We start from the raw sequence: 18,637 nt of genomic DNA, 5'->3' as shown, positions 1-18,637 counted from the left end.
GGGCAGCGTGGAGGGTAAAAATCGTAGAGGGAGACCAAGAGATCAATACACTAAGCAGATTCAGAAGGATGTAGGTTGCAGTAGGTACTGGGAGATGAAGAAGCTTGCAGAGGATACAGTAGCATGGAGAGCTGCATCAAACCAGTCTCAGGACTGAAGACCACAACACAATGAAAGTGTATCCGCACAAGACCTATTGCAGAGCATCTTACTCGGTCCCCTGGACTAAGAAAAACGAAGTGAATATACAAAGGACCAATCAGAAGCGCTAGTGCACTATCCCATAACTATAAATACAGTGTTTATGGTAAAGTAATTAGCAGTAATAATGTGATAATATTATGTATGTATTAGCTTTTATGTCAAGTATTACACTGCAATATTCTCGAATTATTTAAACAAGGAGTAGAGAATCTCCAGAATAAATATATGTTAACTATAAAAGGGATCAATAACTTGATAAACGCTTGAGTTTTATTGCATTAAATGTGAGGATTTTTACCTTTCTATACGTAGCATAGAAATGATTAAAATGCTTAAATAACATATTTGTTCGTGTGTAGGAATGGATATAACAAAAATATTTTCATAAGATTGAGTCATGTAGTCCCACACACGTAGCGAGTGTTGGTGGTGTGTTGGCTGTGAGACTGTTAAAAAAAAAAAAAAAAAAAAAAAAATGCTTTCACCACTAGTGAAGTGAAATCTGAATGTGTACTGATTAACGTACACGGTTTCATTACGAAGTCATATAAAATGCTCTTATGAGCAACATTCCGGTTAGATAAACCGAACACGGACATCTGTCCCAAAAAACATGGTAAATAACAATCCCAAAAGAAATAGAAATATATATAAATATATGTATCTGTAATAAGAAATGGAAATGTACTGTTATTTGGACAGTTCAGTAATGATCTCATGGTCAAAATCATGTAATATGAACTTACGTGCAAGTGTACCAGATCACATTACTTGAAAAGTGTCATTTGCATATAGATTGTCTGTTTAGTACTGTGCAAAACTACTGACAGCAATCAGAACAGTGAAACGTGTTTCGCAGGAACTAGTGGACGCGTGAAGAACTGTGATTTATATTCTGAATAATGATGAACAGCGACAAAAAATGTGATCACGTAACCTTATGAACGCTCTTGGAGTATCAAAGTTAGCAAATGGCTCAAATGGCTCTGAGCACTATGGGACTTGACATCTATGGTCAAAAATCAAATGGCTCTGAGCACTATGGGACTCAACTACTGAGGTCATTAGTCCCCTAGAACTTAGAACTAGTTAAACCTAACTAACCTAAGGACATCACAAACATCCATGCCCGAGGCAGGATTCGAACCTGCGACCGTAGCGGTCTTGCGGTTCCAGACTGCAGCGCCTTTAACCCCACAGCCACTTCGGCCGGCTCAAAGTTAGCAGCAACGCTATGAACGTTGAGTACTGTTGACTATTAATAATTAACTTGAACTGATAACCATTAGTAGTTTGATACGAAGCGTCTTCGCGTGTCAAATTTAATGTGACAGACTGTACAGCCAACCGCGCGGCAAAACAATAATGCAACGTTGGCTACACAGCGCGACGCGAAAATATTTACATTCCGCTAAAGTAAACGAAGCGCACTTCGGACACTTGTTTGATTAACGGTGCAGTGTTCAAAATGTGCATATTGTGATAAACTTACATGTGAATCACTGCATTGTGTTGAACAGTGTCAAAATACAGAACATACACCAAAAACAGTCTAATTCCATCCGTGTGAATGCGAGTGAAATGGACACCAATAAACTTTTCCACAGGATGAGAATAGTAATTATCTTGTCACTGATGCTTATATTTTGACATTTCATGTACCCGTCTTAAACTGTGGGACGTGGGAAAGGAGAAGCAAGACCTGCAGCAGCGCCACTTCTAGCCAGCAGCAGATCCAAACCACGATGCAGCCGACGGCAGCCAACGCCCTACCGACTCGGCCGGGGGCGGTCCAGCAGCAGCCACTACCTGTCTGCGTTCCAACGGCTCGACACGGGGGCGGTCTTACGACGTCAGCAGCAAATTGTTATCATATACCACCATGAAAAAACATTCAATATGTCAGATGCTTGAAACAGAGTCATAAATTTGCATTTTCCAGCATATTTTCTTACATTCATGTCAACCCTGACTGTTAAAAGTAGGTGGCTGTATTTTCTTGAAGCCCCTTGGACGGTTTTAATCCCGGTTTTCCAAGTCCAGTGAACCCAAATGGGAGAGGGGGGGGGGGAAGGAATAAGTTAATCCGGGAAGTATCCGCAGCAACTTCGGAGATACTACAGTCACTGAAGTCATTTAAAGTACTCCATTCAACTATTATTTTATCATATGTAAAACAACATTGAAACTGAACATTTGCATCTTGAGAGTCGCAAATCTACGTGGATCACGTGGACTGATAAAAAAAATATACAACAGATAAACTAATTTTTTTTCTCAGCCCAAGGGGCAATATAACGTCCACGAGATAAATTTTAGCTACAGTGCGACGAGAGGAAACAATACCTCTAACGGTTATAAACATTATCAATCCAACATACGAAAAAACAGTCAAATAAATATTAATTATTTATATAATATTTTATGATGTAATTGGACATATCGATGTGTATCATACAAAGACAATGATAATTGTAAATTCCTTTCATGATCTGCGTTTGTCTTCCATTGTTTTTTCCTTTTGTTGGTTGGCTTTTGTAGGTTGCGGACGCAAGACGCATATCAAACTGAGGTCTGTTAAGAAATTGTAATTATTTGTTGATTATTACTTGAGAATAGAGTTCATTATTATTATAAATATGAGTGAATAATTATTTGTAACTTTAATTCCTCTCTCAATAAGCATTAGCTATGTTAATTATTTCTTTCCGCTGCAAGGAGCGCAGCCATTGATGACAGCGATTTGTATCGCGTTTTTATCTGTGTTTCTTAGAAAAAAAATCAAAGGTTTGCTTGATGAAAATTAGTGTAAATAGTGCGCAATATGAAAGCAAAGTTTAATAATCATTTCAAATATTTATCCTGTTAAAAAGAAAACTTCCTCTATCAATTTTCTGCCGCCATCTTAACAATTATCTCAGCGGCAAATTCAAATTACGCAACTCTGCAGACATAAACGCCGAAGGTATTAAAAGTGTGTAAAAATAAACGTGCGCCGGTGGTCCCAAACTCGTTTGAATGAAAATAGTTCGAATCAGATTGGTTCTTTAAAAACAGTGCCCATAGCACGATCCATATAACAAACTTTTTCTTGCTGATGTATGGAGCCGAAATTAATTACGCACGAGTTGCGAAGAATATTGTTTCAGCTAACATACGTCATTGTTGTGCGCGGCTGATATTCGGTGGTTTTAATGATCATTTTGCTGAAGATAACTGTTTCCACCATAATCAATAGTTGTATAGAATCTGTTGTATGAACTGTGATTTAACGACACTTACACAGCTTACAGACAACACTTTAACACAACGTTAACTTGGATTTCTTTAGAAACTTGAGAAAATCTTTAGCCCGGAGAAAAAATTATTTAGTAATTAATCAATGTAATGAAATAAAATTATCATATTCATTTACAAATTAGTTAAATACCAAACCTCTGAATAACACAGTGAACGTCACAGGGCCAGACTTCCGGCCGTCAGACAGAAACCAGGTGAAGCCGGCGTACGCGAACTAGTTTATTACACACAGAAATGTAACTGAAAAATGTGCACGGAGTAAACTTGCGTCGGGCAGCCAATTTAAGGTTGATCACAAACCACAGAAGGCAGTCTTCACCGAGTAAACCGCTGATCCAGGTGCCGAGAGCAACAGCTCTTACACAACCAAGGACTTACTGCGGTGCAGCCATGAAGACACGACACAGTCCACCGCCAGCTACGCCACTGAGTCGTCCTCCCAGAGGAACCACATGGCTCCAGATCATTACCAGACCATGCGTGGCCCACCAGGCCGTATCAAAAGTCTGGACTGGCAATTAGTACTGACTGTTACTTTTGCTGCACTGAACTCCATATCCTGTATGTCATTGTGGATCTTGGCTATCACTAACTGGTGTTTAACTCCAGAAACAGTTACTGACTGCTTAGCATCATCCGGCATTACGTTGATAGCTGTCAGCCAAATTTCAGTTGGTTTCCAATACCGGCCTTATATATTATACTTAATGAAATTTTGCAACAGCTGAATCGGTTTTTCCTACTGATACTGCAAAAGTGTTTAAATATTGTCTCATAACTACGTACTTCACTTGGAATGAAAGTTTCACGAACAGATGGATGGCATATGGGGAGCCCTTTAAGACCAATAATAGCACATTTATTATTAAAAAAATTCGTAGAACAGGTATTAAGAATTGCTCGAATACATGGTTCCATTATGTTGGTGATTAATTTGTATTGTGGGTACATGGCAGAGAGGGACTAGGTTATTTTCATAAACATCTCTCTGAGGTTAATCTGAATATACAGTCCACAATGGAGGAGGAGGAAGCAGACAGCAGGTTGTGTTTTATTGATGTGCTACTTTTCAAGAAAGAAGATGGTAACTTGGGCCATATGGTATATAAAATGACCACACGCACAGACCATTACCTAAACAGGGCTGTAGATCACCACTCATGACAAAAGCGAGGTGTTTTAAAAATGTTAGTGCAACTAGCAAGTAACCTCTGCGAACCGGAGATATTCGACACGGAAATGGAATATCTCGGAGGAGCATTGCTGAAGAATGGGCTTTCATCTGCTGAGACAAAAAGGCCGTTAACTCTCGACCGGGAGCGCCATTTTTTACGATACTATGGACATATGTAGAGAATAGGTGCCTTTATGTTGCCAGGGTAAACGTGCATGACAGATATCATCTTAATTCATCTAAACAACAATAAAATAAACGTACATTATGTAGGCTAAATTACCGCTTAATTAAAAATAATATAGTTTCATTGCATCATTATCCTGCCACATACGTATGTTACCTCACAGTAAAGAACTACCCAGAACATTAAACGGCGCTGTTGCATCGGACCCAGCCAAGCGCATATTCGGTTCCTAACTATCTTGTTGACAACTGCCTCCTTGTGGGATTGTGCCGGTAGCTCGAAATCTGTGTAATTTTCTTGCACGGATCTTAAATTTTTTCTCATCTAGCAGTGTGTTTATTTTACACTACAGGCCATTAAAATTGCTACACTACGAAGATGACGTGCTACAGACGCGAAATTTAACCGACAGGAAGAAGATGCTGTGATATGCAAATGATTAGCTTTTCAGAGCATTCACACAAGGTTGGCGCTGGTGGCGACGTCTACAATGTGCTGACATGAGGAAAGTTTCCAACCGATTTCTCATACACAAACAGCAGTTGACCGGCGTTGCCTGGTGAAACGTTGTTGTAATGTCTCGTGTAAGGAGGAGAAATGTGTACCATCGCGTTTCCGAGTTTGATAAAGGTCGGATTGTAGCCTATCACGATTGCGGTTTATTGTATCGCGACATTGCTGCTCGCGTTTGTAGAGATCAAATGACTGTTAGCATAATATGGAATCGGTGGGTTGAGGATGGTAATACGGAACGCCGTGCTGGATCCGAACGGCTTCGTATCACTAGCAGTCGAGATGACAGGCATTTATCCGCATGGCTGTAACGGATCGTGCAGCCACGTCTCGATCCCTGAGTCAACAGATGGGGACGTTTGCAAGACAACAACCATCTGCACGAACAGTTCGACGACGTTTGCAGCAGCATATACCATCAGCTCGGAGACTATGGCTGCGGTTACCCCTGACGCTGCATCACAGACAGGAGCGCCTGTACGGGCCTTTCTGGATACAGAAAATGTTCAACTGCTGCCCTGGCCAGCACATTCTCCAGATCTTTCACCAATTGAAAACGTCTGATCAATGGTGGCCGAGCTACTGGCTCGTCACAATACGCCAGTCACTACTCTTGATGAACTGTGGTATCGTGTTGAAGCTGTATGGGCAACTGTGCCTGTACACGTCATCCAAGCTCTGTTTGACTCAATGCCCAGGCGTGTCAAAGCCTTTATTACGGCCAGAGGTGGTTGTTCTGGGTACTGATTTCTCAGGATCTATGCACCCAAATTGCGTGAAAATGTAATCACATGTCAGCTCTAGTGTAATATATTTGTCCAAAAATACCCGTTTATCATCTGTATTTCTTCTTGGTTTAGCAATTTTAATGGCCAGTAATGTATATTACTGCTGGTCACTTGGACGTATGACAGCACGACTTAGCACTATGTTACCTGATGCAATAAGGAAGGAATAGGTGTGGGCTCGGAACTGTAAAACAACAATGGAACTGTAGAGGACAGTGTTGTTTGTGGGTGGCTTACAAATTATTTTAAACACAGTGTATGGAAAAATCTGGATATGACTCGGAGGAATAGAAGATGGCAGTTACTGTAAACTGGAATGGAAAGTGGCGATACATTGAAGTACTTGGAGAAAATGTTGGATACATGAATGTCTTTCTATTAGAGGATACACAACGAATCTGTTGATAAACCTCCACCCCCATTTAGGTGTGCTTGAAAAGATGGTTGTATTGTGTCTAAGTGTGGTGGTCTCAGTACTGTGGCTCTAGAAACAGAAAAGCCATTTAGATAGTTTAAAATCATAGAAGAAATATTTTAACATAATTCATTTGCTTATGTGGCAAACATATAGTTCTATATGGAAATTCCGCTACACTATGGAGAAGAGTTGACATCTTACACCCGAGAGGATGTACAATGCATTACCAATGTTACTCTGCAAAAACTAAAAGGCCACATTGAAATACACAAATTCTTTCACCTAGAGCAAGTGTTGGTTGTACTTTCTGTACGTAAGAGCTGTGTCCAGTATTGCAGTGTGCAGATTCGAGTACTGGGGGACAGGCTCTGATCGCTGCATTCGCTGTGCCTTGATCATTGGACTCTGGAAGCAGTGAGCACTGTACACGGTGCACGCAAGTATAGCGTCTAGCGTTGTCTGGATTCCAGTCCCAGGAAGGGAGGCTCCAATCGCTGCACATGCTGTGCCCTGATCACTGGATTCTGGAAGGCGATGTATGGGCATTAGCCGAACTAAGAAAAGTTTTTAACATGTAGTACAGATTATTTTGATGTGGAAATAAGATAATAATTTGAGGCTCCATTGCGCCTTGCAAAAATTGAAGTAAAAAGATCGAACAATAGTCGTCGCCAAGTGTAACTTAATCTGTCAGGTACACCAGTAACTTCAGTAAGTAACCCACGTGTGATTTCTGCTGTTATAGAACAAATCTTTACTTATTTTGGCAATTAATAACACTTTTTTTTGTTTTTTGATGCTATTTTGCTTTGATGCAAAGATCAAAGTGTAATCATCCACAAGTGCACCTTCACCTCTAAATTAGACCAGTGGTACCCATACTTTGTTACAGAATAATAATACAGACCATTTAGACGTGGGATTAACATTGTAGCACTTAATTTGAGGGTCCATTGTACCTTGAATCAAATGGGTACCAATATCGAACAACAGTCATCTTTGGGTACCAGCTGGTGTACTGAGAGCCACATGACCAGCTCCGGGTTATATACTGATTGGTTGTTCATTTTTAATGACAGTGAAACATTGTATTTTGATTTGGAGGTTTAAATATTTGCGTCTAGCTTTAGAAGATCTCCGAATTGCCTCTTTGGTGTGAAAAGATCAAACAACATTCATATTTTGCCAAGTGTATCTTAACTTGTAATTTACCTCAATAATACCAATATCTTTATCCTCCTGAGACTCAGACAAATTTTTGTAGAAATTATAAGCGAAATTGTTATTTTTGTGTTCCTTTATGCCAAAAACTATTTGGGAAAATGCTTAAAAAATTTTCATGAAATGGTGGGCATAGTATACTGTACTTTCGGACTCTGTACGATGAAAGGTACGTATAAATTGACTAATGACATCCAAAGCAAACAATTGAAATATTATTCAAACATATTTATTGAAAGTAATAAAATGGATTACAATGTACGTTGAAAAACAAATTTTAGTGTAATTAAAAAAAGTAACATACCGGTAAATAATAAATAAAATGTATAACACAGTCAGGGGAATTTATTTTTCATGAAACACTTTAAAACAGTTTCTCCTCACTGTAAAGCACAAGAAAATGTTACAAGTTGTACATTGTGCTCTTGTTCTTTCTGTGCAGCCTGGTCTTTTGCCATTCTTTAACATCAGAAATTTCTGGCATGTGTACGGATTTTCATTTTCTAACATTTTCGTGAGGAAGTAGAACAGGCACTTTTCTTCGTTTTGTACCTGGCTTTTTCTCTTCATCTTGTTCGCTGTCTTCTGCAATTTTTGTTACTTCTTCAGTATCACTGTACAGAAGTGCTTCTCTCAGCATGAGTTTGTCCTTTCTAAATTGAGGAATATTTTTTGGAGGTATCCTCTTTTGGATTTGGTGTGAATTGTATCCACGAATTAACCACTGACATGTCAATCAAATGAAATACAGTTCTAAAAGTCCATTTCTTGGTTCTGGCTCTCATGCAACAGTATGAGAGCACTCTGTCAAAGAGGTTCACTACTCCATTTTAGCACTGTATGATTGGATGGCCATTGAACTAGTGACTTCAGTCTGATTCTTATCCTTCTCACTGTACTGTAAGCACTTGTCTCTTGGGCCCCCACACCATGGGCAGAAGACATCATTACTACACTCTTTCAATCCACCGATTTAATTAAACATATATTTCCATCATAATGGACAGGCATATCTGACAACCCTCTGACTTCCTTAGTAAGCTCCTTCTCAGTTTTCATTCTTGCCTCCTCGGGTATCCAGTTTTTCTGGATAGTGTCAATTGAAGTGCATCCTCTTTTCAGAAGCTCACGTACCAGCTTCAGACTGGTAAAAACTCTGTCATGATAGATTGAATGTCCAGGAATAAGGCTTTTACCCAACTGCATTACAGCTGATTCATCTAAGCCAAATACTTGGTTAGTATAATCAGGGTATGTGGACTTCCCCAGATACAATGTAAAGTCTATCACATGTCCACTGGGATTTGCAAGAACAAACAATTTCTGACCAAAAGTATTTGACTTGTTTGGGCAGTACTGCTTCAGACTCTTAGTACCCGAAAGTGGTACCAGCATCTCATCTACTGCCACATCTGCCTCTTTTTCTTGCTTCAGACACACTTCTCTAATTTTTGTGATGAGTAAACGTAATTTCCGTAACCTGTCCTTTTTTCTTTCTTTTTCTTTGACACCTTCATCAACCACAATTTTCAAACTGGTCCTAATTACGAAGAATCCATTCCTAATCATGTTATCACTTATCACAGGTATTCTCCATCTGTTATCCCAATACATACGCATAATAGGATATTGTAAGCATCTCATTATCAGGCATATGCCAATAAACATCTTCAGATCAGTCAAATTTCAACGAAAAGGCCTTCCATTCACTTTAGTGTAAGTTTGACAGGTTTTCTCAACAATCACCACATTTGTAGTTGTTAGTGTCTGTTGGAGGTAGTGTTGGTTGGAAAATTGTTACTGAAGCTGGGTTGAAAGATCTTCTTCACCAATGGCACCTCGGTGCATTTGGGAGAGGAACCTACAATTTAATATAGATTAATTTAATTTATTTTAATACATGTTGATTCTTTGTTATCTGTCCATACATTAGCACATATTACATAAAGGGGAAATTGTTTGTAAATCTTTGCAAAATTTTGGGATAGTAAAATTATTGAGACAGTGAAATATGTTACCTCAGAGTCCTCCTCTGATTCTTCACTGTCATATCCGTCCTCATTTATATTCTGCAGTGGTGGTAGAGCCGCTATTGTGCTGTTGTTACCATTTCCTGAAACATCATCACCATCAGAAATATCTCCTTCAGACTCATCACAGCGCTCTAGTAATACCTCCAGATACAGTAAAATTTCATCATCTGAAATAAAAGTAACTACTACTACTATGCTTACATATTTTAATGTAATGGTCATTACTAAGATTATTAACAATATTAGTAACATATTATTAATGAATATACTGTTTCATAAATTAAACAAACAGTTTTTGCATATGAAACAGTAATGTAAAATTTTACAAATGAGATTAGTTAAGCTGAGCCCCAAAGTACAGGATACTGAACCTCTCGATTGCGAATTTCATTACCACAAGTAAAACTGGACACCAAATTATTTTCATCTTAAAATAATCCTCAGGCTTTTATAAATAAGTCTTTCTTTCTTACAAGTGCTAAAACCAAAAGCGATAACTTGTAATTCACACTTACCTTGAAGGATGTTTCTTTCACGGCGCGAACTGGTTGTTGCCATTTTCTAAAATCATTACTTAGAGAGACACTGTGAACAGAAGATCAGGTTCAAGTACACAAAATGCTCCCTAGATGTCAGCAGCAGCTGTTGAGCAACGAAAAAAGACTGTTGCATGCTGCAGTCTGGTGGAGAATTTTTTAAACTTGAAGTACAGCATACTGTACAAGGGGTCCCAGGAGGTTATATGTTTTGCTAAATATTACGTACAAGTTAGACGCGGAAATAACATCGCGCTACATAATTTGAGGGTTCATTATACATTCCATCAAGAAGGCATAAGGACTGAACATCAGACATATTCCCGCACCTAGTGGGGTACAGAGAAGATGATGGCCGGCTCTGGTCTATATACTGATTGGTTGTTTCAGATTAATCTCCAGTAAAATACTGGGTTGAGATTGGCTTAGAAGCTGTCTATTGGCCTATCTGCAAGAAAGTGGTATGGTTTAAGAGAGGGGATGGGGAAGCGAGATGGAGGGAGGAGGGAAGAGGTAGGTGGAGCAGTGGAAGGTCAATACAAGCAAAAGCAATCTTCTTATGTGTCGGTGTATCTGTAGATCCAGCTTGTTGTAATAATTCCATGTACATCCCACTGTGGAAACTGTCAGTTGAGAAGCAAAAATCATAATGAAGATCTGGATGAGACTGTATAGGGGCTTTCAGAAGACTCTTCTTAATTACAATAAATTCCGTTTCCAGCATTCATCCAAAATCCACGGTGTCAGCTTACTGGTCAATGAACAAAGATTTGGTGTTGCCAAGAAATGTTCAAGAATAAATTTTCTAGAAAACTCAGCCATTTCAAGAAACGCATCTGTCTCTTTGTTGCGTCTTTGACATGGAAAATTTTGGACTGCTAATAGCTTTTCAGGTCATGCCGAATAGTTAATATGACCACTAATTTTTGCCCAGTTCAGACTACTATGCGTTAACAGTTATTCCTGGCTTCTTATATCCTGCAAACATTTTCAAGCAGCATAATATGCTCATTTCAGTTGCATCCAGTGATGAGAAAATCTATATTCAGAATTAATGTGATCCCAAGATCTTCATCCAATACAATATCCAGGATATGAATAAATGGTGCTGCAGATCTATTAAGTCCAAAAGGCAGTTTATGAGACTGATAACTAAATCCAAAATTAACAAAACATGTATATTTCCTACAGCAATCGGAAATTACGGGGTTGTCTGACAAAAGCTATGACGCTGGCGGGTTACAGTATGTCCATGACGGTCAGAGAGTAGAACTATTTCGCGTTTCAGAACTGGGAAACATTTGGACATGATCGTCGCTATGAATTCGGATTCATTTTAGTAACGTGAGGATGTATTCCCCTGTGCTGTAGTTTATTGTGAAAATATTCTAATGTGCCTTTTGCTGAGCAACTGACAAGGGAACCTCCCCATCGCACCCCCCTCAGATTTAGTTAGAAGTTGGCACAGTGGATAGGCCTTGAAAATCTGAACACAGATCAATATAGAAAACAGGAAGAAGTTGTGTGGAACTATGAAAAAAATAAGCAAAATATACAAACTGAGTAGCCCATAAGCTAGATAGGCAACATCAAGGATTGTCTGAGCTCAGAAGCGCCGTGGTCCCGTGATTAGCGTCAGCAGCTACGGAACTAGAGGTCCTTGGTTCAAGTCTTCCCTCGAGTGAAAAGTTTAATTTTTTATTTTCATACAATTATTATCCGTCCGTCCGTACATGCGATGCGATGTAACTGCGCCGTAGTATGGGGACGCTACACCTAAACAAACATCGAAACAAAACGTATGTTTTGACAGAGCACAGGGAAAATTGTGCGGCTGCTGTGACGCTGTTGCATTCATTTGTTGCAGTTTATGTGACAAACTCTTATGTTTTCATCACTTTTTTGGGAGTGATTATCACATCCACAAGGAAACCTAAATCGGGCAAAGTAGAAGAATCTTTTTACCCATTCGCCAAGTGTACTAGTTAGGTGGGTCGACAACATATTCCTGTCATGTGACGCACATGCTGTCATCAGTGTCGTATATAATATATCAGACGTGTTTTCTTGTGGAGGAATCGGTTGATCTATGACCTTGCGATCAAATTTTTTCGGTTCCCATTGGAGAGGCACGTACTAATCGCACGGTTTTGCGGTGCGGTCGCAAAACACAGACACTAAACTTATTACAGTGAACAGAGACGCCAATGAACGAACGGACAGATCATAACTTTGAGAAAATAAACTTTTCACTCGAGGGAAGACTTGAACCAAGGACCTCTAGTTCCGCAGCTGCTCACGCTAACCACGGTACCACGGAGCTCCTGAGCTGACACCGTCCTTGATGTTGCCTATCTAGCTTATGGATTACTCAGTTTGTATATTTTGCTTTTTTTTTCATAATTCCACACAACTTCTTCCTGTTTTCTCGATTGATCTCTGCTCAGTTTTTCAAGGCCTATCCACTGTGCCAACTTATAACTAAATCTGAGGGGGGTGCGATGGGGAGGTTCCCTTGTGAGGAGTTGTGGAACTGAGAACGCCTGGTGCAAATAACGTTTTCTAAAGCTTTGGAATTTATAGTAAAAATTCTGATTTTCTCATGGTTGGCCAGAAGTTTCCGTAGCGTACCACGTAGCCATATATCAGAAACCTCTGACTATTTGATAGTGCTCAAATGTTTAGTATTGAGAGAGCATACTAAACTGATGAACAGTGCTTGAGTTTTATTCTGATTATTGACTTGTTGAAGCTGTGCATCTTTGGCTAGGAGACTGTGAGATACGCTGAGGTTACGAAACTCTTTGATTGCCTCCTAATATCGTGTCGGACCTCCTTTTTCCTGCTGTAGTGCAGCAGATGGACGTGGCATGGACTCAACAAGTTGTTGGAAGTGCCCTACAGAAATATTGAGCTGTGCGGCCTCTAAAGCCGTGCATAATTGCGAAAGTGTTGCCGGTGCAGGATTTTGTGCACGAATTGTCTTCTCGATTACGTCCCACGCCCGGTGGTATTCGTGTCGGGCGATCTGGATGGCAAACCATTCCATCAAATTCTCCAGAATGTTCTTCAAAGCAGTCGCATTGTCACCCATAAAAATTCCATCGTTGTTGGCTGCAGATGGTCTCCAAGTAGCCGAACATAACCATTTCCAGTCAACAATTGGTTCAGTTGGATCAGAGGACCCAGACCATTCCATGTAAACACAGCCTAGACATTACGCAGCGACGACCAGCTTGCACAGTGGCTTCCTGAAGTCACCTTCACACTCAAGCCTTGCCATCAGATGTTACCAACTGAAATCGAGATTCATACGACCAGGCCACCGTCTTCCCGTCGTCTAGCGTCCAATCGGTACGGTCACAAGCCCAGGAGAGGCGCTGAGGGCGACATCGTGCTGTTATCGAAGGAACTCGCTTCGGTCGTCTGCTGGCATCGCTCATTAACGGCTGATTTCGGTGCACTGTCCCACTTGATTTCTGCTGTTTTGTCACTCAGTGCTGCTTGTCTATTAGCAATGACCACTCTACGCAATACCCGATGCTCTCGGTCTTTAAGTGAAGGACGCCGGCCAATGCTTTGTCCGTGTTGAAAGCTAATACCTGAAATTTGGTATTCTCGGCACACCCATGACACTGTGAATTTCAGAATATTGACTTCCCCAACGATTTCCGAAATGGAGCGTTTCAGGCGTCTAGCTCCAGCCACCATCCCACGTTCACAGTCTGCTAATTCCCGTCGCACGGAAGTTATCACGTTGGAAACCTTTTCACATGAATCACCTGAGTACAACCGACGGATTTGCCAGTTCACTGCCCTGTACACTATCGCCACCTGTATACGTGCACACCGCTATCCCATGACTATTGTCACCTAAGTGTAATATGTTGTATGAATGAATGGAAGAGTACAAACTACTTCGAATCAAGTATTTGCTTTTAAGGTTAGGTATTAGGTAGCAGCATGCATATTGCTAAGTCGATAATGAAGCACAGGCATTTTCCCGAAGAACTTTTTTTATTTAACAGCTTCTGTCGGACCAGGTAGAACGAATCACTTTTTCAGTTTACGAAACACTAAAAGTTACGCACCATGCTGACAAGTATAGTGCAATCTAGCTTTCAAACAGCTCTTGCAGTCTGAACCACGGTACACATTGCTCCAGGACGGACAATGGTTATGTGGAGCTCTCTGATGTAAGTTCGGAAACTGAACGAGACCGCGCAACCGCAAGCTAATGGTCGTTTGTATTCGTTCTGAGAACGGTTACATTTGCCTTGTAAGTAGTGATAAATCTGTGGATAAATTGCTGAGAAGCCTTCGACATCTTTACATACATTTCAACATGTCTGAGAAAATTCTACTTGATGTGCAGATTGACAATTTTTGTATGTCTTTCTGACACTTAACACTGTACTTGATCTGCGCGCCTCGTTCTCTGCCATTTGCCTGGTATGCTCTCTTTCTCTTTTTTTCTGTTTTGCTTCTGTAATTTTTATAGAAGCTTTTGTGAGTTTTCTCGCTGGAAGACTATTCATCCATAGCCGCAGTCATTATTAAATCCCACGTATAATTTCCCATAATCCAACTAGCGTCTTAGTCCAAGAATATGTTATCAAAGGTTTAAAATTTAGGGTCCTAATCTGTCCGAAAAAGTTACAGCATGTATTTTCACTCGTGGTAGAAACGTATTTCAGGGTTCTCTTCCTGTACTTGGTCTACTAGCAACGGTTCTCTAATCTCAAGTTCTGAACGCTGTTAATTTTTTAATAAGCGCCAGTAAATTATCTTAGTTTACTGAAATTGGGTTCGTATTATGCTCTAGAAAGTCAATTAACAGCGGAAAGTTTTTGATGGAGCCGGTCTCCGGCACAAAGTTCGCAATAGTCTGCTATAGGTAGAATGAACAACACGACCTATAAGCAAGAGCAAGTTTGTGGGCCTGCTTTGTGGCTGGAACGCCTACTTTACTCAATGATCTGTCAAATCTGCCGTCGTATTCGGATAATTTCCGTACTAGCTAGCTGCCAAGTGGATTTCGAATGATGACAGGAAAGCTGTCAAACAGGTAACTGTGTTAACTACATTAACAACAGTGAATCGATTTTTAAAGCCTACATATAATTATAATTCCAACCACTCAGCTAAATTTGATTGAGCTTAATTTTACAATAGGCCTACTTCCGCAGAAACGCCATCATTTTGTAAGTAAGTGGTTCATAATTATGGTACATTATTTATAATCATACAGGTAAGTATTAAATTGAGTGTCACTGTCTACTTGTTTATCAGTTACGTTACTTTAGTGTTATTCGAGTAATAGTGGTTGGTTCCCACCTTAACTGATTTATTACTTCATGTAGTTGTCAGATAATGCTCTCATCAGTTTTTTCGTGACAGCTTGTTTCACAGGTAACCCAGCGATATTGTATGGTTACAGGCAGTTCTGTTTATCACTGCTGTCATGTAGATATTGATCTATCTACTGTTATATTTTTTTGTGTCTATGTACTGTTCTTTCTTATAATCACACGTATTTTTCAGCTTTTGCTATTATTCACAGATTTTGATAGTCCTTTTCTCTTAATTATTACTTATTATTTGTATGTCCATTCTACATCGCTGGATACTGTCATTGTAATCTACATTGAAGAGCCAAAGAAACTGGTACACCTGCCTAATATCGTGTAGTACCCCCCCCCCCCTCCCCCCTCCGAGCACGCAGCAGTGCCGCAAAACGACGTGGCATGGACTCGACTAATGTTTGAAGTAGTGCTGGAGGAAATCGACACCATGTATGCTGCAGGGCTGTCCATAAATGCGTAGGAGTACGACGGGGTTGAGATGTCTTCTGAACAGCAATTTGCAAGACATCCCTGACGTGCTCAATAATGGTCATGTGTGGGCAGTCTGGTGACCATCGGAAGTGTTTAAACTCAGAAGAGTATTCCGGAGCCACTTTGTAGCAATTCTGGACGTGTGGGGTCTCGCATTGTCCTGCTGGAATTACCCAAATCCATCGGAATGCAGAATGGACACGAATAGATGCAGGTGATCAGACAGGATGCTTACGTAGGTGTCACCTGTCAGAGTCGTATCTAGACGTATCAGAGGTCCCACATCGTTCCATCTACACACGTCCCACGCTATTACAGAGCCTCCATGAGCTTGAACAATCCCCTGCTGACATACACGGTCCATGGATTCATAAGGTTGTCTCCATACCCGTAGACATCCATCCGCTGGATACAATTTGAAACGAGACTCGTCCAACTAGACAACAAGTTTCCAGTCAACAACAGTCGCATGTCGGTTTTGACGCGCCCAAGCGAGGCTAAAGCTTTGCGTCGTGCAGACATCAAGGGTACACGAGTAAGCCTTCGCCTCCGTATTGATCATGTTTCGTTGAATGGTTCGTAAGTTGACACTTGTTGATGTCCCAGCACAGAAATATGAATCAGCTTGCGCAAAGATTGCACTTCTGTCCCGATGAACGATTTTTTTCACTTCTCGTTGGTCCCGTTTTTCCAGGATCTTTTCTGGCTGCAGCGATGTTGGAGATTTGATGTTTTACCAGGTTCCCGATATTCACGGTACACTCGTGAAATGGTCGTACGCAAAAATCCCCAACTTCTTCGCTAACTCGGAGATGCTGTGTCCAATCGCTCGTGCACCGACTATAACACCACGTTAAAACTTGCTTAAATCTTGATAACCTGCCATTGTTGCAGCAGTAACCGATGTAACAACTGCGCCAGACACTTGTTGTCTTATACACACGTTGCCGACCACAGCGCCGTATACTGCCTGTTTACATATCTCTGTATTTAAATGCGCATGCCAATACTAGTTTCTCTGGCGCCTCAGTGTATTTTCATAGACGAATTTCGGTACAGGCTGTGTTACAATATTGTCTGTTCGATTCTATATCTTCTTGTGAATTTAACTATAATGTAATATCTTGTTGGCTCCTATTGCTCGCTTTTTGCAACTACACGTTGTGCTGAAGGATAACTTTTTCTATGTATTATTCATGCTTCAGGTCGATTTACTCATTTAGTATTGTCTGCGGGTATCTGTGGGTATGTACATAGACTTCTATCTCTTCCAGAATGTGCATTAGTGGAAGCTTCGGTGCTATGTGAAAAACTTGGACAGCTTGATTTGTATTGTCTACTGCATGCCTTTTGGTCTTTAGGCGGTGGGAGAAAGTAGATGAATTGTTGTTGTAATTACTCAGCTGTATCCAAAATGGAAGATACGCACAAAGATAACTAACTAGAAAAGTAACTAAGTCGAAAACTTTATTATTTCGTACACAACAGATAACAAACATAGAGAAACTAGCTATTTAAGAATAAAACATTCTTAAAGTTCTCACTGCAAATTCATGCTCGTGTGTCGACTTCTCGATCTGTCGACTTGTGACGACGACCTATCGTCACGGTAGACCCCCTCTTTGTGTGTGGATCGGCAGGGGGCCAACTGTGCAGCGCTTCTATGAGCAGAATGCAACTGAAACGTTCCTTCTTCGAAACATGGTTTAGGACGGTCCTCTCTAATGATGGACAACAGTTTGTTCCCTCCGACCGGCGAGGCTGCTGCGAAAACCAGGGTACCGGGAACTGAAGGGAATTTCGATTGCATCCTCCATCCTGCTCGAGAGAACACATATTCGGAAGCTGCCGAGGTTTTAGATGCAAGACGGTTTTGGAAGGCTATAGTAGAGGGCGATGGAACTGTAGCTGGGGAAGGCTGCGTTTGTGGAGGCTCCTCTGGTTGTGTTCTTCAGATATGTGCGCGTGCCTGTCTGAGAAGTGGTGCTCCCAGTATGTGTTGATTGTTTGACTCTCTGACGTGCGCATGTGATAAAGCCTGCGGGAGCCATGTCTTAGGATGTTGGTGAGCTGCGTCCTGCAGGAGCTGCTGCTATGAAGGGATCATCAGTGCCATTATACGGGGAAGCTTCGTACTCCTCCAAAGAGATTACATTGAAAAGCTCGCCCGAGGTGAATCCGGAGGCACCTCATGTGCGCCATAAGCAGGCTTCTCCCTCTCAACTGAGACTACAATGGCCTTACCATCTTGCAAAGTAACAAAGGTGTGCAGGCCTCGTTACAGTACGTCATATGGGCCAATGTACGGAAGCAACAGTGGTGGCTTGACCGCGTCTACCCATAAGCAGACGTGTGAACAACTTTGACGAAACTCGTGGCAAAATGTTCGCTTTACACTGTGACGAACTGGTGCTAATGGGATGAGT

The 18,637-nt window shown here is 40.8% G+C and overlaps 1 protein-coding gene across 1 annotated transcript in view; it reads right to left on the bottom strand.

Moving 5' to 3' along the window:
• Nucleotides 1-10,396, bottom strand: part of LOC124605888 (branchpoint-bridging protein-like) — a 164,848-nt gene extending 154,452 nt beyond the window's left edge. Inside the window, exons 1-3 of the mRNA XM_047137835.1 lie at nt 10,354-10,396; nt 9,824-10,005; nt 8,358-8,490 (exon numbers count right to left, since the gene is read on the bottom strand). Coding sequence (XP_046993791.1) covers nt 8,358-8,490; nt 9,824-10,005; nt 10,354-10,396 — 358 coding nt within the window. The remainder of the gene's footprint in view (nt 1-8,357; nt 8,491-9,823; nt 10,006-10,353) is intronic.
• Between the last annotated feature and the right edge of the window lie 8,241 nt (nt 10,397-18,637).

This window comes from Schistocerca americana, chromosome 3, assembly GCF_021461395.2.
Source record: "Schistocerca americana isolate TAMUIC-IGC-003095 chromosome 3, iqSchAmer2.1, whole genome shotgun sequence".
Lineage (NCBI taxonomy): Eukaryota > Metazoa > Arthropoda > Insecta > Orthoptera > Acrididae > Schistocerca > Schistocerca americana.
This window is presented reverse-complemented; position numbering and strand designations above follow the sequence as displayed.